Below are 25,540 nucleotides of genomic sequence, written 5' to 3'. Positions count from 1 at the left end.
CAGCCAATGGTTACTTACAAACAAACCCTCTGCACCTCCCCCTTGATTAATTATTACACAAGGTGGTCAATCACTTTCAACACGCCCAATCGGCCAGCAGGGTGGCCAGCAAAAGCCCACCCACTTCTCTCAAGCCTGAGCCAATCAGAAGAAGTTGTTGCCTCTCTGGCAGAACCAGTTTATAATGGTTCTTGCTAGGACCCCTGCTTTAGGCGGCTTCTACATTGCCTGTGCAGATTGCCGCACAAATAGGTCCTTATATTGTGGAAGCTGAAGGGATTGAGACCTTGTCAGAGTCAGTGTAGCAAGCAGTATGCGAACAGACAAACTGGTGTAACAGTGTATATATAAACATATAGGAAGATACGCACAAACATATAGACAGACTTACATTCAGTTTCATGTCATAGCACAATGCTGGAAAAATAATATATACATAATATGTCAAACAATATATAAAATGTACAAAAGGTGCACAAAACTCAGATAAAACTTCTTATGGAAAATACTTTTTGACAGGTTTAATAACATAGCACTTTATTATGCCTTACGTAATAGAACTAATAATACCAAATTGATATTAAAAATAATATCGGGTAGTAAACCTTTAATGGCATTTACTCAGGATAAACACATATTTGTGCTAATAGTTATACACAAAGTGGTTAAATAAGATAAATAGCCCGAGGGGCAGATTTATCAAAGCTTAAGACCCTCATACACGCTGCGATAGCTGCATGCAATGCGATGCTCGCTCTCGCTGGCATCGCATCGCACAGTACAAATACAATGTGCTGCACATACTTTTTGTACTGCCCTTGGATAGCATCCATTGCACGGAAAACATATATTGTGATGCGATCCTGCCGATAACGCATCGCAGCACGCGCTGCTATCGCAGCGTGTATGGGGGCCTTTAGAGAGAGATAATGGCCCAGTACAAATTTGGGTGCTTGTTTCCTAGCACGGCGCCCGTCGGGTCCCATCGCATACCATAACTTAAGGTATGCGATGGGACCCGACAGACCTGATTTTCGGGTTTTAAAGACCTTCCCTTTAAAAATCGGTCGCATTGCATGCCATTACAATGGCATGCGATGCGACGCGACCGACCTGATTTACATTGTACCCAATGTTAAATGCCCCCCCAGACCCGATTTGTAATTGTATACCCACATGATGGTTAATTATGATGTCAAATGCCCCCCCCCCTTGTTAACGCAACGCCACGATAAACGTCAACCCGAAGCGTGGCGAGCCCGCGAGGGGCGGTGGTACGCGTCCTCCGACCTTTTCATACCCCCACTGTCCACGTCGGCATGGAGTTGATTTTATATAGTGTGGCGAGCGCAGGGAGCCACAGAGCCCGAAGCATGGCGAGCGGCCGCGGAATACATGCCCCACCTGCAGTGCAAATGGTTTTGCCTATTTTGAGAACAAATTTGTATTGCGATCAGATCTGAATAAGGGCCAAAGTACCATCCAATTGGCTTCTAGCTGTCATTTTCCCCCCCAAAAAAAAAAAAACAGCTCGAACGCATAGCAAGCCGTCATATTTACCTCATAACATTACTTAGTTATGTGCAGTGATGCCTGGGATTTATCTTATGTGCAGCAGGTCCAATCTCCAGGAGCGCTCATCGGAATGGATGTCAAACACGTGCGATTTGGTCACTTTTCACCTGATTTCACGTCCTGATCCATCGGTATTGGGTGAAAAGTGGCCAAATCGCATGGCCAGCTTTACTTTTAGGTCTCAACTAACATAGCATAGAATACTTCTATCCTGTTAATTTGGATATTGGCTTCAGGAGCCTAAATGAAGGGAAACTATGAGGGGGTAGATCCACTTATGGACAATCAAAATGGCCTGATATCGCAAGAAAAGATCGATGGTCAATATCGTGGTATCCAATTGGGGCTGCAAAAGAACCTGCGATTATGTGATAGGATCAGTATGAAATCCCGGCGGCCGAAATACCGACGCTGAAATCCCGACCGCTGCAATGCCGAAAAGGGGGGGGGGGGCGTGGATCGCCCCCCCATTGCGGGCACGGTGCCTCGCTACGCTCGGCACACTATTTTGTTCTCCCTCTATGGGTGTCATGGACACCCATAGAGGGACACAGTGCCAGCATTGCGGCGGTCGGAATTCCGGCGTCGGTATTTCGACCGTCGGGACTCCGACCACTGGGATTTTGACCGCATCCCTATGTGATAACACATGGGATCTGTCAACACTGACCCCAATTAGTGTATTGCTTCACTCACCATGCTTCCAACATGGTGCTTCGCATGGCAAACTTTACTATTCTCAACTTTTCATGTGTCGACGATTACCATGTCAACCTTTTGACCATGTCGACCAATAGAGATTTACCGATTGACTGTAGACCTAGAACTGGAACCAGTGACATTTGCACACAGCTACACAGGGAACACCCAGAGGAAGCAGTAACATCAGCAGCAGGGTATGGGTCATTGGGTAGACCCATATTACGTCAACATGCTTTGGGTTGCCCACTGAGGGCCGACTTGGCTTAGGTGGACACATGAAATAGGTCAACATGGCTAAGGTTGACAGGGTTGGAAGGTCGACAAAAGCATTGGGTAGACAATGGGAAGGTCGACAGTCAAAGGGTCAACATTAGTTTTTCACTTTTATCTGTCCAGAATGTTGACATAGTCAACATGGACACCGTCAAAGTGTACCACTGCGCTTTCCATGCTTCGGGCTCTGTGCCTGTCTATTCCATTCTCCCTCATGGCAGGGTATGAAATACCACCTGTCGGCACATGTCGACTTAAAAATAAATAAAACAATTCATGTCGACCTTTTGACAGTTGACCTAATGCTTGTGTCAACCTTCCAACTCTGTTGACCTTAGCCATGTCAACCTATTTAATGTGTCATCCTTCAGTGGTCGACCAGATGCATGTCGACCTAATGATCGTATCAGCAGCAGCAGCTAGTAGCAGCCCCGTGTGAGGCAAGCAGTAAGTATAGCTCCCAGCAGCAGAGCAGCAATACCCAGTCAGTGTGAGTGCAGTCAGTGCAGGGACTCGGAGGGCTGTGTGTGTGCGTGTATAAAGGTTAGGTAGCAGCCCCTCCCTCTCTGGGTGGATTCCATTGTGTGGTAGGAGGAGGCGGAGGGAGCGGGGAGGGGACACAGCAGCTGAGTGGGAAGTAAATAATAAAATAAATATTCCTCCGCGATCGTTTTTTTCCCCCCTTAAATAAATAAGTTGTATTAAGTGCGGGTGATATCCCCCACCCGGGCTCACGGGGCCATAGGGGGGCGCTCCCCTCCGCCGCACGGACCCGGCTGCCGTCAGGCTTCGCGCTAACCCTCTATGTGTCTAGGCCACTTGGGTCCTGCATTGAGAGCCCGTGCTGGGATGACTCGGAGACCCCGGGCCGACTGCTGCTCAAACACCGCGGTGAGTTTGTTACAATTGTAGCAATTTCTCTTTAAATGTGTATAAGTCTGCGTTACCTGCACCCTCACCGGCAGCCGGGGATGGGGGGAGCGGGGGAGCAGCCGCCACCCCCCATGCACCCAGCACCCAGCCCTGCTCGCCTGCAGCTCACCCCCCTCTCTCCATCTCAGAGCAGGGGCTCTCCCTGTCACGTCTGCAGGATGGAAGGGGCTGTGCATGGGATGGGATGCGGGGTGGCGGGGGGCCCCTCCTGGGTGCTATAGGGGTGCTCTGCACGGCTGGTGGCATGGTGCCCCCTGGTCTGTGGCCTTCTTATCAGCGCCCACTCTCTGCATTGCAAACACAGACTGTATACACACAGATCTACATACACCTATATATACACACACACCAACACAGTGGGCACTGGTGGCACTGAGCCACTCTCCTGCCATTGCATTGGTATTGCATTTGCACTGTACCCAGAGATCCTGTATGGTGGGAGAAGAGAGGCTTCACTGCACAGACTGCAAACATGTCCATGGCATATATATATATATATATATATATATATATATATATATATATATATATATATATATATATATATTATAGTGTGTGTCATTATTGGGTGCTGGTGGCACAGAAGTCCCATTGCTGTGATTGCGCTTGGTATTATACTGTACACAGGGATCCTGTGTGTTGTAAGAGGAAGGGTCCTTCCTGCAAACTCATTACTTTTTTTTTTTTTTGTGTTGGTCTTATTTGGTGCAGGGTCTGACTGCCTTCTATATATTGTGTCTTTAAGGGGGTGTAAACCCCCCCCATATTAACATTTCCCAAACTTATCTGCTATGAGGCTGTCCGGCCAATACCTCTTTGTTTTATTTTTGATAGCAGTTCTTTTACATGTCATTGATGTATTTGCTGTAGTTTTCAGTATCACATCCAGTGAGTGTGAGGATATTAAACTAAATAAGGCATCAGAAATAAAATGCTAATGCACTACGAAGACGACTTGTCATTTATAGGAAGAGCGAGTATTTCCTTTGCATTACAGCAGCATGAGTTTCTTCTAGGTAAATATTTTGATTGTTCTTATGTAGCTTTCACATCACACTTTTAAAACGGTAAATTGCCGTTTTTTTTCCTTTTAAAACGTTTAAGGCTGCAGTGTGAAAGTGTCATAGTTGAAATACCATTTAAAGTTAACTGGTATTTCAAAACGTTTAAAAAGCAGAGTCCTACCCGTTTTAAAGCCAATTCAGAGCCGTTTTTTGTGCTGTCTGAATGGCACTGAAATGGTATTTAGTAAAAAATAAAGGTTAGAGCACTGTGATAGGCTGTCCCTTGTCTTGTGTCCCTTCCCTGAACCAGGAAATAAGCTGTGGGTAGAAACGTGTTCAGAGGTTAAACGGCTTGACTGGTGATGTGAATGGAACTTAAACGGTATTTTTAAATGGTAATCTGCTGCAATATGAACACTAGACCCGTTTAAAATACCATTTAAAATTACAGTTTTTCAAAACGTTTCAAAATGTTTTATGTGATGTGAAAGCTACATTATAGAATGCTATATTTGTTGTTGTGGCATATTGAGGGCCTGTAGTGTTTTTTTTGTGTTTTGATTGTTTCTTAACCCAAGTGTCCTCCTTTTTTTTTCCCTTTCACTTTCATTTATTACCAAACCTTATTACAGTATATGTCAGCATTGTATCACTAAAAAAAGAAAATAAAAAATCACAGGTGTTCTCGGGTGAGCAAATGAGGTAAAACATTGGGATTGGGAGATGAGCATATTGCGACAGTTTGGAGCTGGTGATCCGCGGTGTATATATTGATCAGAATAATGTACTTGGGTATCCAAAGTTCATATGAGGACAAATCAGGGCACTACTAAACAGAACTGGGTCTGGGTGGTTGGACTTGACCCCCACCTCTCATATACTGGCGGCAAAACTGCATTGTTGCATATGTGCTCTCAGGCTGATTTGTGCTGCTTTTATGTGGTCTTTGTAGTTATGAATGAAAAGGTTGTTCTGTATTAGATGTGGAAGTGATATATTCATGGAGGGCTGCAAATGATGTGCGGTGACAATTGTACCCCAAGTTAATATTTACAATGTTTAACACTTAATTAGTGAAGCTTATTTCAAGGTGATGGTAAATGGTCAGAACTCTGGCACCTTGTTACCACCTGCTTTGCCTTGCAGCTCATACACCTTCACATCGCAGTTAAAACCTGGGTTATTGCTGGATAGCTACCTGGTCAACCCGGGTAGAGTTGCGGTGTGAAAACACCAAACTTAATAACCTGGGTTGACCAACATGTCAATTTGACTTGGTTTATAAGAAGAGTTAAACCGGGGTCGCCCTGTGTATAATGGGCCACCCGGGTTTAGTGTGAAAGTCCCGGAGCCGGGATTAAGATCCCGGGTCCGATGTGGCATTGCGATGTGTAAGCGGTATTATAGAGTTGTGCATACAAATGAGAGTAGCTGGGCAACTGACTTCCATCGCAGTTTGCCCAGGCAATATATGGAGTTACACATTGCAGTTAATTGAATCTCCCCTTTACAGTCTAAAGGCCCAGATTTCCTGACTTGAACGACAACCATCGATGTCTGACTATTCATCAGATTCTTCACTCTAACAATCCCGATTTGCCGACCCTGACGGTTTCAGGCGGGATGCGGGAATCAAGATTTGTTTAATATTCCCGATTCTCGTGGATCCGGAAATGCGGCAACGTGTTGGTAATGTATCCGAGCCTTAGATAAAGAATGTATCCAAGAGACATTGTCAATAGCAACTAATCCGCTGCTATCATTTATCAAATCTATAAAATGATAGGTACTAGCAGATTGGTTGATATGGGCATTACTATTGTGACACCTCCCTTATCATGCACACGCACACAAGTCGTCTTTTGTTCGAATCCAATTATTGGGAATAAACACAGGGAGAACATAAAAACTCTACAACCGCCAAACCTCTGGTTGGGTACGGTAGATAGTCACTATGTTTTAAGTCAGTATGTCACTATTTTAATTATGCTTAGAACCATTTAGCCATGTGTGTGTTAGAACATTGAACATGCTGGTAAGCCGAATGTCTGCAGCTATCAAACCCGCATGTGTAAAATGCTGTAAATATAATTAAACCCATTTGGGCCCCATTGTCGGCATTGTGAGGTTCCTTTGCGCGGTTTACACATAGCGAGTGTCGTCCGTGTATTAAAACAACAAAAACTTTAATACAAAGCAAATTGCTGGCGACATTATGACATTGCCCTGCTGTGCACATATTAGCCATTCCTGGTAGTGGGAGGGAAAACATGCAATGCTACTGTATTATGTGCGCATCCGGGCCTCGCCACTTACCCTCATTTAAACTCTGGTTACTTGGGGGTTGTTCAGGTATTGACAGTGGCACATTCTGGGTGTTAAGGGTCCTACACATGGAGCTATTTCAGGGCATTTTCTAAGCGATGTGATTAGATTGCTTAGAAAATGCCCGTACATCGCCCCTACCTTGCTATCGCCCGGGGAGTAATATCCTGCATGCTGGATAAATCTAGTTAAATCACCAGGGTCGGGGGCAGTGCTCTCACCGGAGATTACTGGCCCTGACAGATCGCTCACCACACAGCGCTGACACATTGTTGTGCAGCGCTTTGTGCTGAGTGGTCTACATTGCTCACATCGCTCAGCAGTGTCACCATGTGTAGGCCCCTTTAGCATCTGATGTGTTCAGTTAATTAACCCCCCCCCCCCCATACACTGCAATTCACCTGCAATTTGGGTTCTTTTCCCACCATTGCGGTGATTAATTGCAGGACAAGAGCCCTAATTGAAGGTGAGTGACAGCAGGTCCAATGCAATGCGCGGTCACGGAGGAGAAGGCGCCACATTGTATGAGGCCATTACTCTCTTTCAAAAAAGGAGACGTTATTTAGGTCAAGATGATGTTTGTAACAAGAAAAAGGGCCCCAGTAAAGGAAGAGTCCAAGAAGATGGCCCGCACCATACTTTTCTCTAGTTATTGCCTGAATGTTGCCATATTTCTGTAGAAGTTTCTCCCACATCACATCCTTAGTCACAGACAGAAATTGGCTTATTAGTCATTGTTTTTATTTTGCCTATTTGCATACCATACTTTAACCACAATCTACGGTATGCATCCAGCAATACCCAGGGCTATTTTTCAGCAGGCTCCAGCAGGAACTGAGGCCCTTATTCTATTTCACTCTTTCTGACAAAATATTTCTTAGATGGACAAAACCATGTGCACTGCAGGTGAGGCAGGTGTTACTTGTGCAGAGATAGTTAGATTTGGGTGGGGTTTTACACCTGCCTCACCTGCAGTGCACATGGTTTTGTCCATCTAATAAATATTTTGTCAGAAAGAGTGAACTAGAATAAGGGCCTCAGTTCCTGCTGGAGCCTGCTGAAAAATAGCCCTGGCAATACCATTCTCTCAGTTACCTATTGGATGTTAGATTGGGATTTGAGACTGTATATTTCTATATTACAGCCGTGTTTCTCAAACCGTAAGACATCGTAACAGTCCAGAATGTTAAGTCAGAACAACTGAATATATTGCATGTGGATATCCTTAAATCCCATACACATAGACGACATCGCTCCGTCAGCGATAGTGTTGGCAATTGCACATTATGGACAATATCGATCATGACTTTGTCTGTCCCCCCTCATGCAGTCGCTGACCTTGTAGTCAAGACTGAGCTCCGTGTACTTACGACAGAGGGAATCTTTAGCAACTGGCGCATTAACGATATTGAGCGTACACGCTAGATGACATGAATGATGTATCGTTAGCAATATAGTTATCGTTCATATTGTTAACGATGTATCGTCTAGTGTGTACGTGCCCTGAGAACAGACCTAATGCTATCTTTTAGATATGGTGTGCGATTCATTTATATGTGGAATGGGTGTTTGTATAACATTATGGGAGGGAATTGTTTTACTAATGGTTGCTTAGAGCAATTAAATTGTCCAAAATTAATGGACGCCGTATCGTAGTAATAATTGAATTGCTTCAATAGGGACCATTACTTTGGACTCCCGATATAACAACGGACTCACCCCCCCTATGTTTGAATCATCTGTTGTGTGTATCTTATGTGTGATTTGTGGAGTCTGCATTGTGTTCTTACGGAACAAATCAATTTTTAGTGGCAATTTAGCTCCTGTCTGAAGTGCCTGGGAGCTAATCAAGTGATGTGCACGACCAGCCCCGAGGCTGCACTTATTGCGGGTATTTGCTCACACCCTCCAGAGGTGCAAGAAGAAGTCTGCGTAAAGGAGGCTTTAGGGCTGTCCATGATGGCCGGGCTTGGCACGGGAGAAGTTACTTTGCATGGCTAATCTGTGTGGAAATGTGTCCATCAATGCCATTGATTGAATAGCTCCTGGGCTGAGTCCCTAAATTGAATCGCCAAACTAAACTAAAGCTTCTAAAAATTAAAAGGTCATGTTGCCCATAGCAGCATACGTGTTCATCTGAAAAATGTGTGTATATATATATATATATAGGTACTTGTGAGTTATCCGGGCGCCCGATTTTTTGATTGTATGCCTTAAGTTAAGGCATACAATCAGATGCGATGCGATATCGCATCGCATCGCATGCGACCATCGGATGCGATGACCCGATTTTTCCATAGGAATCCATGTTAAAATGATTCCTATGGAAAAAGGGGTCCTTTTCATACCCCTACTATCCAAGTGGGCATGGAGTTGGATATAAACCTGTGGCGAGCGTAGCGAGCCACCGAGCCCGAAGCGTGGCGAGCGGACGGTATTCCGTGTCCCCTCGCGGGGCTCGCTACGCTCGCCACGCTTCGGGCTCGGTGGCTCGCTACGCTCGCCACAGGTTTATATCCAACTCCATGCCCACTTGGATAGTAGGGGTATGAAAAGGACCCCTTTTTCCCATTGAATTCCATGTTAAAATGGACTCAGTCCATTTTAACATTAATTCCTATGGAAAAATCGGGTCATCGCATCGCACCGATGGTCGCATGCGATGCGATGTCCCGATCCGACCCGATTTTGAAATCGGGCGCCCGGATAACTCACAAGTACATATATATATATATATATATATATAATATTCAGCTATAAGTAACATCTTTAGCAAATGTATAATACTGTTTATGTCCTGAAGACGGGCTCCAGCCCGAAACACTGTAGACCAGCAGTAAATCATTGCTGAAAAAAGTACCTGGAGTGACGTTATCCTTTGCATGAATATATATATATATAAACTCAGTGATGATGGTACCCTGTGTCTGTTCCGTTATGTAATGTATGTGAACCCACAAGTGTTTCTTGGCTCTGGCCATGACTGCATGCCTGATTTCTGGATTGCATGTGCCTCGCTTTTCCGGCAGACCCCCTTCTTCAGTCTATGTCTGTTGTGTTCGATACATCTTTCTGGGTTCTGTGTGTGTTACACTGTACCACCTGTCTTGCCCCTTGGTTCTGTGAGTGGTACACTGTACAGGTGCCCATACACGTCCCGATACTGCCATGCGTTTTGTGCTAAATTAGCATTGCATGCTATGTGCATGTAATGCTATAAAAAGACAGTACAAAACAGTGCAGCACATACTTTTTGTACTGTACAATGAGACGCCGTAAGAGCGCGCATCTCATAGCACACATCGTATCGGGCTGCTAAACTGTACCACCAGCCTTGCTCCTTGGTTCTGTGCCTGCTACACTGTAACACCTGTCTTTCCCTTGGTTCTGTCCATGCTACACTGTACCACCTGTCTTGGTTCTGTGCCTGCTACACTGTACCACCTGTCTTTCCCCTTGGTTTTTTGCCTGCTACACTGTACCACCTATCTTTCCCCTTGGTTCTGTTACTGCTACACTGTACCACCTGTCTTTCTCCTTGGTTCTGTGCCTGCTACACTGTACCACCTGTCTTTCCCCTTGGTTCTGTGCCTACTACACTGTACCACCTGTCTTTCCCCTTGGTTCTGTGCCTGCTACACTGTAACACCTGTCTTTCCCCTTGGCTCTGTGCCTACTACACTGTAACACCTGTCTTTCCCCTTGGTTCTGTGCCTACTACACTGTAACACCTGTCTTTCCCCTTGGTTCTGTGCCTACTACACTGTACCACCTGTCTTTCCCCTTGGTTCTGTGCCTGCTACACTGTAACACCTGTCTTTCCCCTTGGCTCTGTGCCTACTACACTGTAACACCTGTCTTTCCCCTTGGTTCTGTGCCTACTACACTGTAACACCTGTCTTTCCCCTTGGTTCTGTGCCTACTACACTGTAACACCTGTCTTTCCACTTGGTTCTGTGCCTGCTACACTGTACCACCTGTCTTTCCCCTTGGTCCTGTGCCTGCTACACTGTACCAACTGTCTTTCCCCTTGGTTCTGTTCCAGCTACACAGTACCACCTATCTTGCTCGTTGGTTCTGTGCCTGCTACACTGTACCACCTGTCTTTCCCCCTTTGTTCTGTGAGTGGTACATCATACCTGTTCTGTGCCTGCTGTCATATTCCATCCATTTATGGTTCTATGTTATGTGCAACCCCTATTATACCTTGGCTCTCTCTGTTCTGACTTGTGTACCCCAAACTTGTCTCTTGGTTCTCATTGTGCCATGCTGTACCTACTGTATTGTTCTTATAGGTTTTGTGTAATGAGGCCCCTTTGGCTTCTTGGTGCTAGGTCCATGTATTCCTTAACCCTTTGAGTGCCGCATTTGTTATATAAATTCAAATTAAAAATGTTGTATAAAAAAATGACTACATTGACAAATTCCCTTGGCACTCAAAGGGTTAATATGACCACATATGTGTCTTGGTGTTTCCCCGTACTGAGCGTCTGCTTGAGTAGTTCTGGGACTTCATGCCTCTTGCTCTGGTCAGTGGCTTTATCTGGGGTCTTCTAATTGGTCCCGTTAGAACATTGGGCCTGCTTATTGGCTACTTGTCTGTCTGCTTCAGGTCATTGCCTGTTCCTGTTCCTGCAGTCTGTCCTCTCGGATCTTTGTGACTCGACTATACAGACCGTCACAATGTAGATGATAGTTTTTTTTTAACCCTTATCAGAGGTGTAGCTCCTTAGTTAAGTTCTGGGCGTGATGCAGCCAATTGAACAGCTTTGGGTACCTAACCTGGGCGCTACATCCCTACGATGAGAATGGCCTGTGAGTGTTTATGGAAACCGTTTTATAATAAAGAAAACAGATCAGTCTGCGTGCTGCTATTGCAGTGACTGCGGTGTGACTTGGGCACATCATGTTATGCAGAAGCCAATACAATCCCGGGTGACGGCTCTTCCATACAGTACATTACAATAACATTGGATTTGGTATGTCATCATTTTGCAGGTGAAAGTTTCAAAAGTATGTACTGCATTAGGATGATATTGGTAATAATAAGCTGGCAGCGTATTCCTCAGTTATGGATAATGAGGTATTACTTGCATATTCTGTGTGGATGTGAGGTTTGCAGCTCCTGAATTTAACAGATTATACAGCAGCCTATGGAGGGAATTCAGATCACCAAGCTATGCCTGGCTGTGTATGAAGCGGGCATTTCCAGCAGCCGCAGGCTTTCCTGGGCACCTCCACGGGGTTGGCTTGCTATGCAGAAGGAGGCTGTTTGCGGTTTCATAATGACAATCTTTATCCATCACCTAGAACTGACTCTCTCCCCCCCCCCCCTCACCTATACTTGGTGTTAGTGATGCTTGATAGTTTGCACACTGTGATTGAAATGTTTTTCCTTTTTTTTTTTATCTACGTTTCTGTTCGATAAATCTTATTGGATACTATTCGGTTTAGTTCAGTGGTTGCCACTAGTTGGTCAGAGCAATTCAATTGATTCACATTTCAGGTGTGTGTGGGGGGGGGGGGGGAAATCTTTTTGTTGCCGCCTGAGATGTGAGTAGAAATGTGCAAAAAGGATGTGGTTTGGGCATCCTTACCAGGGCTTGAGATGGTTTTAATTGCTATACTCTACTGTATATGAATAGTTGGAAACGGCACCTAACTGTCCAGTTTGTGTCCGGCTCCGATAAAACATGGCCACTCTGGCACTCCACAGTGAACACTGAATACAGACTATCCGGTTACAGGTGGAAAACGAACATGAATCTGACTGTCAGTAAAGTCCGACAGTCGGATTCGGGATTGACAGGATAAATTCCTGGAGCTAGCTAACAGATGTGACACTTATGCTTTGGATTCCCTTTCATTGATGCCCATCTTCCCTGGATCCTTAACCGTTTCTGCAGGCTTCTGAATTCTACATGATTCTGCTCAGCCCCTGATGTTTGGGAAGCAGCATCCTGTCATTATTATATGCTGTACTTAGTAGTATTTATTCCTATTCTATCTGTATCCATGTCTCTGGAACTGTATTATATAATCATTTATAGAATTACGTGTTGTCACTTTCCAGTCATTATGAGCCAACACTTTCTGTGTCTTACTGCAGCAGGATATTTCCTACATGTAACGATATTTCAGACCTCACTGAAAATGAATTCCCTGAATGGAAACGGGTAAAATAACTCCCATAGCTGGATGTAGTATTGCTTGCCTTGTCGCTGGCTTGTGCAGGGGAAGCCTCGTATATTGTTTTGATTATTTTATGTATAGTGTGAATAGTCGGCAACTGCAGCCACAATGTGGATAACATATTTAGACGCTGTCTTTTTACATGGGTTAGGCCGGTCTCTGCATCTGTTTGTTTTGCACAGCCTCCGATGGGTCATAAATGAAGTGGGCAACCATGACACGCGGATTGCAGGGGATGCCATGGCATTACCAGAGAGGCAGGATTATTAACAGACTTGATGCGTTGCGGTCTGAGCACTTGAAAGTTACCTTGTTGGTGAAATCTTCAGATCTGTGGGAGAGAAGAACTGCTCCAGACCAAACTATTTGACTTGAGAAATTCACACATCACATTAAACTGCTGACAGGTGAAGTGAATAACATTGAGTATCCCGTTACATTGGCGTCTGTCAAGGAGGGGGGGGGAGGTGGTATATACTAGGCAGCAAGTTATCAGTCAGGTCTTGAAGTTGATGTGTTGGAAGCAGGAAATATGGTCAAGTTAAAGAAACTGAGATGACTGGGTCAAGGCATCGCCAAAACGGCAGGTGTTGTGGGGTGTTCTCTGGATGCTGTGGTTAGTACAGTACTTTCGTAAATGGTCCAAGGAAGAACAACCGATAAATCGGCAACACTGTCATGTGAACCCAAGGCTCACTGATCCGCGCGGGGAGCGAAGGCTTTCCTGCCTGGTCTGATCCCTCGGAAACACTGCTGCAGCACAAACTGCAGAATAAGTACATGCAGGCTGTGATATGAAGGTGTCGGAACACGCAATGAATGCCAGCTTGCTGCCGATGCTGACCTCTGTCTATCAGGACTGGACCGTGGTGCAATGGAAGGTGGTGTCCTTGTCTGATCAATCACACTTTCTTTTGAACGGCTGGATGCGTGTATCGTATACCTGGAAAAGAGATGACACCAAGATGCACTATGGGAAGAAGACAAGCATATGGAGGAGGTAGTGTAATGCTCTGGGCAATGTTCTTCTCAGGGAACCTTGGTTCCTGTTATTCACGTAGATGCTAATTCGATACGGACCACGATCTGAAAGGCGTTTCAGACCCACGTGCACCCATCATGGCAACTGTATTCCCTGATGGCAGTGGCCTCTCAGCATGAAGATTCGCTTGGCCATACTACAAACATGGTTAAGGAGTGGTTTGGGGTATGTGACAGAGTACAAGCTGTTGACTTGGTCTCCAAATTCCCCAGATTTCAATCTTAATGAGGATCTGTAAGATGTTCTAGGTTAACGTGGCGACTTGGACTTAGAGCATCTGCTGCTAACGGCTTGGTGACCAATATCAAAGCATACCTTCTTTTCTTGCAGCAAGAGGGGACCTCAACAATGGGGTCGATACAATTCAACGCGCTGTGAATAGCACCCGGAGGAATCAGAGAATTCCAGGTGTTTAGTCCCAAGGACTGGCATTTTTAAGGCCCCCATACACTAGTCTGATTTGGGCTGTTTTTACCCGATTCCAATGGATCGGGCCAAGAAATCGCAGGTGTTTTACATCTGATTGGATCCGATGTGCGTTCCCGTTCACATTGGGTCTGTCAGAGGTCGGACCTGGAGCATATAGGATAAATCAGAATCAGACCCATCAGCGGCACATCGTGGGTGCTTTTTAGCACCTGTGATTTATCCCATCCGATTCTCTTGAACTTCCACGGCTGCTCCCCGGTAGTCCCTTTACAAGCTATAAATCGCATGCAGAAAAGTGGCGCATCAAGTGCCAAATTGGATGTAACCACTCCCGGGGAGTTCAAGGGAAATCCAGTTCCGACTTGTCCTTCAGAAAAGTTGGACTAGTGTATGGGGGTCTTTAGACAAATTGCCCCGCCACTAGGGCACAAAGTAGCATCGCTGACCTATTTTTGTCAGATTTCTGCTTGCACCCTGGCAGAAATCTATAAGTCGTACTGATTTGAATTGACCCCAATATTTGGCAGGTGCATTGAATGTTATGGTAGATATATGATATACAGACACTACACTGTGCACGCTGCGGTCATCCAGTTCCAGAAACAGGTGCCCACAAGTGACCTCACCAGAAGACAGTTACCATGCCAACATTAAACCTAAACAAAATCCGGTATATACAGTCAGCATGCACATAATATCAAAAACGTCATGACAATGCAATAGATAGAATGCCTAATACATATCAGACATATCAAAAATAAATACATGAACAAAGTTCACTTGGCAATACTACAAATAGCACTGCAACATGTAAACTGCAAAACATTGCCACTGAGCAATATGAAAAGCCACAGTTAGTAGAAATACAAATAAAATGCCATACTGAAGCAATGTAAAGGGATATCAACCAGTCCAACTATACAACATGGCAGCATCTACTACCAAATATAAATGTTTAAATGAAGTCCCTCATAGTTACACAAAACAACGGAGCCCCATTGAACCCCCTTTTAGAGGCCTTGGTACCCAATGTATCAATGTATAAAGCCTGTTTTAATCCTTTCAACGATGATAGAGGTGTGTGTGTGTGGTGTGTCATGAGTACTATCATTTTCCAGCTTAAGTGCCTCCCGCAATGCTGTTTGCACCATGCTAGAGCACAAAACCACATCGCCGTCCTAGTTTGTGGTATTACTGCTCACACCCCAGGAGTGGTGCGAGCAGAGAGCGCACCTGAGCTGGTATTGAGCATTATTGGGAGAGCAGTGATTACTTGGTGTGAGCGCACTGCTGTGATTATAAGAAGCATAGTGGTAGTAAGATCTCTGACGGTGGTGTTGGCACAGCTGAGAGGATGCTGAGAAGTGAGTGGGGTAGTAGTCTACACGTGGGTGGAAACTACAGATCATATATTATTGAGGGCCGTTTGGTAATGTAGTGTACACCATGGAGCTATGCTGAGGCTAATGGTGGTACTTTTAGTGCTAGCATTGTAAATACCTGAGTGGCCTCTAACTGTCATGTGCAAGATGTTGCTACTGAGTGTGGTTCATTAGGATGATTTTGTCAAGTGTGGGGTACAAGTCTGGAGACTATAGTAGTATTATGTACAGAGTGGAACCCTTGCTGGATGAGAAGCATGGGGGAGTAGTATTGTGTACACGGTGTGGAACCCCTGCTGGATAAGGAGAAGCATGGGGGAGCAGCATCATGTACACAGTGGATCATCCGCTGGGTGAAGAGAAGCGTGGGGGAGCAGCATCATGTACACAGTGGATCATCCGCTGGATGAAGAGAAGCGTGGGGGAGGAGCATGAAGTATACAGACTGGAAGTTGTGATCACCTATTGGGGAAGTGGGCATATTGTAGGATAGAATCTCTGCTAGGCTCAGCTGGAACTAACCAGGAAGTTTATGGCCTTGTCAGCCCGTCAGGAAGTCATGTTCTTGTTTTAGTCCTTCCTGTAATGTAATAGTGCAGTGCTTTCCTCGCTATGTGTATGTATCGTTTATCACACGGTAACAAAGTGCCGAACACAGACTCATGTTTTTTAAAAGCTTGTGTACAGTGTTCATTAAAAAAATGTGCCTGTAGCCTGTTGAAATTGAATTGGGAGAGAGTAAAAAAAAAAAAAATCTTGCTACCAATTTTGGATTACCGGGGTATACACTCTCCCAACACAAGTATTCATGCTTCTGAAGTTCCTGGGAAGGGGACTGCTGAGATATGTAGTCCTCGGCTGCAGATGCTGAAGACACCGCTGTGGAAGTTGAGAAATTACAGACTGATTAAGCAATTGGAAGTTATCAGTTAGATTAATAAGCACTTGATTGGAGGATAAGGGGGGGGGGGGGGGGGGGGGGTCAGCCATTGATTTTTTTCTAAAGTAGTGATTGTAGTAAAAATCAAGACTTGCTGGGGGTGCAAGAAATAAAGGCCCCCATACACTAGCCGATTTTGGTCAGATTTCTGCCAGATCAGTCGGATCTGGCAGAAATCGGACCAAAATCGGCTAGTTTGGATGTCCCCTCAGATCCGATGCGCGGTCCCGTGCGCATCGGATCTGCGTCGGGTGGTCGGACCTGCTGCACGTCCGACCACCCGACTTGGGACCTAGTGCGGCGGTAGAGGGAGCAGGGGGGGCTGGGGACGCTGCGGGGGACACAGGCGGCATAGAGCTGCGCAGGGGGAGACGGCGGGAGCTGTCAGTATTGAATAAAAAAAAAAAAAGCCCATACAATGCATGGGCGGCCTGTGATTGGCTGAGCGCTCTCTCAGCCAGTCAGCAATTGGCTGAGAGAGCGCTCAGCCAATCACAGGCAGCCCATTCATTGTATAGGCTTTTTTTTTCTACCATTGACAGCTCCCGCCGGCTCCCCCTGCCCGGCTCTATGCCGCCTGTGTCCCCCGCAGCGTCCCCAGCCACCCCCGCTCCCTCTACCGCCTCGCCGCACAGACGCTGGGGGGACACAGACGTGTCACCCGCAGCGTCCCCAGCCCCCCTGCTCCCGCCTCGCCGCACAGACGCTGGGGGGACACAGACGTGTCCCCCGCAGCGTCCCCAGCCCCCCCTGCTCCCTCTACCGCCTCGCTGCACAGACGCTGGGGGGACACAGACGTGTCACCCGCAGCGTCCCCAGCCCCCCTGCTCCCTCTACCGCCTCGCCGCACAGACGCTGGGGGGACACAGACGCTGTCCCCCGCAGCGTCCCCAGCAGCGGGGGACACAGAGTCCCCAGCCCCCCCCCCCCCCCCCCTGCTCCCCGGGTTTTTTTACATGTGATAAATCGAGACGATTTATCACATGTAAAAAATGGCACATCAAGTGCCAGTCTAATCAAGCTCCCCCGGGGAGCAGCCGGGGAAGCTCAGGGGGAAGTCGGGGGCGACTTGTCCTAAGGACAAGTCGCCCTAGTGTATGGGGGCCTTAAGACTTGGGGCAGATGTATTCAGCCTTAACAAGAGATAAACGCGAGGGTAATAAAGAGAGATAAATGTCCAGCCAATCACCTGCTAACTGCCATATTACAGGCTGTGTTTGAAGTCAGTAAGGAGCTGATTGGCTGGACGTTTATCTCTCCTTATCACCCTTGCATTTCTCTTGTTAACGCTTAATACATCTGCCCCATAGATTTTATATAGGGTTTTTTCTCTCTACTATAATTGAATAGGAAAAAGTAGCTGCTGCAAGCTTTTATTTTATTTTAGATTCTGTTCTCAATTGAATTTCCCCCCTTAGGGGACTGAACCACGATCTACGAGAATGCAACATGTAAAGGACTAGTGACATTACTTATATCATTCTTCAGCGTATCATATGTGGGGGAAAAAGATACACATGTGGCTGGTTGGCATGGGGGGAGGATTTACGTACGGATGACTGGCGGTCAGAATACCGACACCGTAACCTAATCCTGCATACTCACCGATTTGGGTGCCAGCTGTCATTATTCCTGCGTTGAAATCCTGATGTACTCGATGTTCCGGGACCTGTCTTCGGACAGTCGGAATGACATCGCCGGTATAATAAACGCTGGCATCCTGACAGCTGGGATGCTGATTGCATCCCCGGTAGGGTTGTCTCTCCCCCATCGTTATTCCATATTTGTCTTTTAATAACTGTGACCTGTATTTCTCTCTCCCCCTTTAAGTTCAGGGCTGGTGTTGGGTTGGGGCAGGTGTGAATCTATTGCTCCCTGTACCTTCCCCTCACCCACACTGTACCCAGTAACACACAGTAGTCTGAACGTTGCCCTTAATTAACCCAAAGTTGGGGAGAGATTTCTCAAATGTGAAGGTGTGTCCAATCTGAGGGGCCGATGTATGAATCAGGCAGAACAGTGGAGGCATCTGCTACTAGGTATACATTTATAGAATGCACCAGATCAATGTTACTTCAGAGCTGATGGCACTCTTACCAACTGGCACACTTCTCCCATCCTATGACTGCTTCATACATCTACCCCTGAGTCTGATTCAGAGGTGGTCACGGTTACATGTTTTGTTTTTCCTTCCCCGCAGTTCACCGATGTTTAAAGATCTGCAGAGCACTACGCATAGGGAGATCTGTAGATGCAGTGTCGTTCGCAGTGCCCCAAATGCTGCAGTATTGTTGACATGCTGTGGGAATTTGGGAGAGGTGACAGTAGGTTTCCCAGCTAGCGTCTGAAGTCAGAGGCAGTTTTCAACAGCAATCCTATAGTGTATATAATACATTAGACCAGGGCTGGGCAATTGCGGCCCTCCAGATGTTGAGGAACTACACATCCCAGCATGCCTTGCATCAGTTTTAGCATGGCCACATAGCAAAACTAATGCAAAGCATCCTGGGATGTGTAGTTCCTCAAAATCTGGAGGGCCTCAATTGCACGGCCCTGCATTAGACCCATCATGGGCCCCCTTCTGTGTGTGTGTGTGTGCATAGGTAAACGCACAAGTACATTTTCATGTTATTTTTTTGGGGGGGGGGGGGGGTTATAATTTTGTTGCGCAATTATACACTATTCTATGTATTACATGCATACTGGGTTTTGCACTTCGGGTTAAGGTGACCGCACATACGGTATAATGTCACGTTAGTTATTACCACAGTGCTCAGATGCTGCATTGTGAGTGGTGTAAATAACCAGATGTTGGGATCACGGTGATTTTGGGCCGGTGTACCAGACTGCCCTGCTGGCCAGGTGTGTTTGCAGCCACCTGGAGCCTGGTCAGAGTCATGTGGCCCAATCTGATTCATCATCCTTGTGGTCCCAGATTTATACCCGGAAGTCCTGTATAATTCACAGATATCACTTGTGTTACAGTGATATAACTATAAATGTCTTCGTTTATGCTCTGTATTACACTCATGCCTGAAACACCTGGATATTGTATGGCCTGGTTACAGATTAACCTCAAGGGTGCGGCCCTCAGGCCATTATTTTATGTTACCTGTGTTTGTAGTGTGCTCTGTGCTGTGCATACATTTACCTATCTGTAGCTGCAGTGTAATATGTGTCGTGTACTCTGTGCTGTGCATACATTTACCTATTCGTAGCTGCAGTGTAATATATGTAGTGTACTCTGTGCTGTGCATACATTTACCGGTACTTGTGAGTTATCCGGGCTCCCGATTTTTTGATTGTATGCCTTAAGTTAAGGCATACAATCCGATGCGATGCGATACGATATCGCATCGCATCGCATCCGACCATCGGATGCGATGACCCGATTTTTCCATAGGAATCAATGTTAAAATGATTCCTATGGAAAAAGGGGTCCTTTTCATACCCCTACTATCCAAGTGGGCATGGAGTTGGATATAAACCTGTGGCGAGCGTAGCGAGCCACCGAGCCCGAAGCGTGGCGAGCGAAGCGAGCCCCGCGAGGGGACGGTATTCCGTGTCCCCTCGCGGGGCTCGCTACGCTCGCCACGCTTCGGGCTCGGTGGCTCGCTACGCTCGCCACAGGTTTATATCCAACTCCATGCCCACTTGGATAGTAGGGGTATGAAAAGGACCCCTTTTTCCCATTGAATTCCATGTTAAAATGGACTCAGTCCATTTTAACATTGATTCCTATGGAAAAATCGGGGCATCGCATCGCATCGCATCCGATGGTCGCATGCGATGCGATGCGATGTCCCGATCCGACCCGATTTTAAAATCGGACGCCCGGATAACTCACAAGTACCCATTTACCTATCTGTAGCTGCAGTGTAATATGTGTCGTGTACTCTGTGCTGTGCATACATTTACCTATTCGTAGCTGCAGTGTAATATATGTAGTGTACTCTGTGCTGTGCATACATTTACCTATCCGCAGCTGTAGTGTACTCATTGCTGTGCATACATTTACCTATCCATAGCTTCTGTGTCCTGCTCTGTACAATGGTTTTGTTTCTGTGCAGTAATGATCTCTGCTTATTTCAGTGTAATGTGTCATTGTACTCTGTGCTGTGCATACATTTACCTATTCGTAGCTGCAGTGTAATACGTGCTGTGCATACATTTACCTATCTGTAGGTGCAGTGTTAATGTGTGTCGTGTACTCTGTGCTGTGCATACATTTACCTATTCGTAGCTGCAGTGTAAGAAGTATAGTGTACTCTGCTATCTATAGCTGTAGTGTACTCTGTGTTGTGCATACATTTTAGCTATCTATAGCTGCAGTGTAATATGTGTAGTGTACTCTGTGCTGTGCATATATTTACCTATCCCTAGATTCTGTGTCCTGCTCTGGATCCGCTGTGCAGTAATGATCTCTGCTTTATTGCAGCTCACTCTGCCCTGTATGCAGTGACTGCAGTGGTGTTTATAATGTTACCAGTGACTGCAGTGCACTCTGGCGTTTATAATGTTACCAGTGACTGCAGTGCACTCTGGCGTTTATAATGTTACCAGTGACTGCAGTGCACTCTGGCGTTTATAATGGTACCAGTGACTGCAGTGCACTCTGGCGTTTATAATGGTACCAGTGACTGCAGTGCACTCTGGCGTTTATAATGGTACCAGTGACTGCAGTGCAGGTATCTCTTTGCTATGTACAGTGTAGTTACTATATCTCTTTGCACATTGTTTAATGTGTACTTTGTGGTAATTATGTTGGTACTCTCTATACTGTATCACCTTATGTAAAGTGACGACTGCAGTGCACACTGGTGTTTAGAATGTTACGCGTTACTGTAGTGATCTCTGTGCTGTGTTATAATGCAATGTGCATTGACTGCAGTGCACACTGTGCCTTCTATAATGTTTCCTATAACTGTAGTGGTCTCTGCACTGTGTATAAAGCTAGATACAGTCATTGCAGTGCACCCTGTGCTTTCTATAATGTTTTATGTTACTGTAGTGCTCTCTGCACTGTGTATAAAGCTAGGTACAGTCAGCCGGACTGACCATCTGGCACTTCTGGCAGATGCCAGAGAGGCCGTTGGCCAGGTGGGCCGATTTCTTTGTGCAAGTGATCGGCACACAGAGAGAGCCGCTGGACTTGCGGCGGGTCCGGTGGCTCTCTGTGCGCCCCACTGATGTCCTGGAGGGAGGGGGCATCACACACTGCTATTCCACTCTCTCCTACGAGCCAGGAGAGGCAGTGCACGCCCGTTGTGTGCACGCACGCTACCTTTGTCGCGCACATGCACAAATGCCAGGCAGTCCGTCGCCGGGTATAGTGATTGCAGTGCACACTGTGCTTTCTATGTTTCCTATAACCGTAGGGCTCTTTGCACTGTGTATAAAGCTAGGTACAGTACAGTCATTGCAGTGCACAGTGTGGTGTGTTTGAATGTTTCCTGTTACTGTAGTGATCGATGAGCTGTGTATAATGCTATGTACAGTGGTTCCCAAACTCCGTCCTCGAGGACCCCCAACAGTGCATGTCTTTTAGGTCTCCTCACAGAATCACAAGTAAAATAATTAGCTTCACCTGTAGCTCTTTTAGAATGTCGGTGAGTAATCTGTGCTCCTGCTGGGTGACCTGGAAAACGTGAACCATTGGGGGTCCTTGAGGACCGAGGGGCAGATTAATTATCCTGGTGAAGTGATAAAGCGGCCGGTTATAAAGTGTCAGCCAGCCAGCTCCTAACGGTCACGTTACAGGCTGGATTAAAAAAAATAAAATAAATGAAAGTTATGAGCTGTAAAATACAGAGTTCACTTTATGTATAAACTGTTGCGAAGAAGTTTGCCAACAGCTACCCTGTTATTACTGTCCCAGGAGGAGCAGGTTAATCACAGTGACACAAGATAATCCGTTATCTCGCCTGTAAATTCTCTCTCTTTTCACGTGTTTGCTGCCACATTTATACATGTCTTGTGACTTTTATTAAATTGTGAAAACTGGAAGCTGTATAAATAAGCCTGTGCTCCATGCAGCTAGGCTCATCATCTCAGGGCCTGCACGGTGGGAGAGGTGTGGATGGGGCATGCTTTGTAACCTAGTCTGTCTCTTGTGAGCAGATTATGTCAGGGGTCAAGGAGCAGCATCTGTAGGTCTGGGAAAGCCCTCCCTCGCAGATAAGGCCTGCTTCCCACATTCAGCCCTGTATATGTGCTCTCGTTCTGTGTCTAGACTGCAGCTGAGAGGGTCACCGTAACATCCCCCTTCCCCATGGAGTCTGCAAACCATCACCTTTATTTCTTTAGCAGATTTAGGCAACCTACGGTTGGCACGGGATGCTGAGACTTTTAGTTCCACCACAGTATGACCTTCACAAAACCGCACGTTATTTTGCTTGCTTGGCCAGATGTGCCCAAGGCCATGGCTTAGGTTGGGACGAATGGGGGCTGTAAAATGGAATAATGCACAATGCTCCGTAAAGCAGATCCGTGGCAGTAACTGGATGTGGGGTTTAGAAAACAGATCTGTTCTGTTGAGTTCTCAGGGCTCCCGCTTAGTGCGGCCTCACAAACTATGTACCAGGCCAGACAGCATTCCTCTCCCCAACTTCACACCCCCTCCCTGGCTGCTTAACTCTTTCAGGGCAGCCTGCAGCTCATTGCACCCAGCTGTTAACCTGTTCCCCGCTGCTTCTTAATTGCACAGGCATGTGGCCGCCGGTACGGAGCAGGCGCTTGCCATGAGTAAGACGCTAATAACATACACATTGGTGTGACTCACCTTGCTGGATGTGTAAGAAACACACGTGAGGGCTGGAGATAATAGGGTGCCTGTGACACCAGTTCCAGCTGCTAGACCAGAAATAAGCACTCAGGCCAGGTCCTAGACATGTGTCCCCAGGCATCCTGCTCTCCGACACCGTCCCTGGCCTGATTTACTTCCATTTGGCCCAACCACAGGTTGTGGCGCTTTAAGATGTTTTTTTTTTCTCCCAATGTGTAGAAACTTTATAAACTGTCACAAAACAAATTGTGTAATTTGGAAACAAACAAAATAACTAGGGAGAAAAAAGATCAAACGTTTCTACGCCTTTCACACCAGAAAATGCAGGGACCCACCCGGGAATATGGCCCAGGGATCATGCCGGGCCATTCCCTGGTCGGCCCCTTTCACACAAGAAAAGTCCCTGCATTTTCTAGTGTGGGAAGGAGGCAGGCAGGCGGCTTGATGGCGGGGGGACGGCGGCGAGTACTCACCCTGGTTGCTGGTCCTCGGTGCAGGCCGGGGATCCACACAGGCGGCGGGCGCAGATGACAGGTCCGACGGCGGGTGCAGATGACGCAGCTGTCCTGCGGCAGTGAGGGTGCTGGAGAGCTGCGTCTTCCTCCACCTCCTATCCTGTAATTTGCGCCCACTGCCTGTGTGGATCCCCAGCCTGATAGCACACCGAGGACCGGCAACGCGGGTGAGTAACCCCTACCCCTTTCACACCGGACAGGTCCCCGGGTTGAACCCAGGAACAACTCTGCTCCATGGCAGGATTGAAATCCCCACAATTTTTGCTGGGATTTTGGCACGGGAACCTTACACACCAGCGCTTGCCCAACCTGGGAAATTAGGCTGGTGTGAAAGGGGTATCAGACATCAGTTGCCATTCGGCACAGCGGCCAGGGTACAAGGTCAGGGGTATCTTTTGAAGTGGGAAAATGACAAGGGCCTAATAATGAGATATTTTGATAATAAATCATTTTAAAGCCTAAAAATCCATTCTTTACCATGCTCAAGAGACATAAGAAGCCAAGCCCGGTGGGGTATAGCATCTCCTGTTTGGAAGGAATTTTTAGGGCCAATTTTAATAAACCGCAAGTTCCAGAAGGTTACATGACCGCGCATTTTGTGACACTCTTGATCAAGCATAATCCTATGATTTGCACAATTCAATATTAAAAGCCTATTTGCCACAATGTTGTGTGGCATTTTCACATAGTGCAACCTGGATTAAGTGTATGAAAAATGGGGAAAATCAACCTGAACCCCCAAAAAAGTGGCAAGCCGGTTACACACTGAGCAATGTACGGTCAGACCATTCCAATATATTGTCTACATTGCTCAGTGTGCACACAGTAGGCGTGCCTCCACGGTTCCGTGTGATGATGCTAAGTTTGATGTGCTCCACATCAAACCTCGCAACGGTGCTAGCGGATTGGTGCCTATTGCGCAGTGTGTGCTGCAAACCGGATAACAAATGATATGTCGGACCGATTTGACGTCCCCTACATGACACTCCCTAGAATGGAATGGCATTAAGGTTATTCTAGGGCAGGGGTAGCCAACTCTAGTCCTCGAGAGCTACCAACAGTTAATGTTTTCCAGATCTCCTCACAGAGGGGTAGATTTATTATAGCGGCGCTAAAAGTAGCGAAGCAGGAGGGGAGAGCGACAAGATCTACTAAGATCTTGCTGCCGAAGCGGGGGAGCACTAACTCCCCCCTCCGGCGATGCCTCCTCCAACTGACAGCGCGTCAGTTAACACTGACGCGCTGTCTGCTTCTCCCCGGCCGGCTGGACTGCGCATGCGCGGGATCTCGCTACTCACGCGAGATCCCCAGCGCAGCTCAGGGCCAGCAGCAGGGACAGCGCTGTCCCTGCTGTAGGCATAGGGCATCGCCGTCTGCAGCTGTCGATAGCTGCATCCGACGGAACGGTCAGCGATGCTGACCGTTCATAAATTAGTCTGGAGCG

At 46.7% G+C, this 25,540-nt stretch overlaps 1 protein-coding gene across 4 annotated transcripts in view; it reads left to right on the top strand.

The window, feature by feature from the left end:
* The first annotated feature begins 3,201 nt into the window (after positions 1-3,201).
* The window catches only part of BICRA (BRD4 interacting chromatin remodeling complex associated protein), a 58,734-nt gene continuing 36,395 nt past the window's right edge, over positions 3,202-25,540 (top strand). The window contains exons 1-2 of one of the 4 annotated variants that reach the window (XM_083159849.1): positions 3,202-3,441; positions 6,001-6,176. In XM_083159849.1, the coding sequence (XP_083015975.1) occupies positions 6,161-6,176 (16 nt within the window). In that variant the 5' untranslated portion in view covers positions 3,202-3,441; positions 6,001-6,160. Of the gene's footprint in view, positions 3,442-4,365; positions 4,500-6,000; positions 6,177-25,540 lie in introns of those variants that run through there. The other 3 variants (XM_083159850.1, XM_083159852.1, XM_083159851.1) reach the window with 3 other exon arrangements.

The sequence above is a fragment of the Crinia signifera genome, chromosome 9 (genome assembly GCF_055691185.1).
Source record: "Crinia signifera chromosome 9, ASM5569118v1, whole genome shotgun sequence".
NCBI lineage: Eukaryota > Metazoa > Chordata > Amphibia > Anura > Myobatrachidae > Crinia > Crinia signifera.
This window is presented reverse-complemented; position numbering and strand designations above follow the sequence as displayed.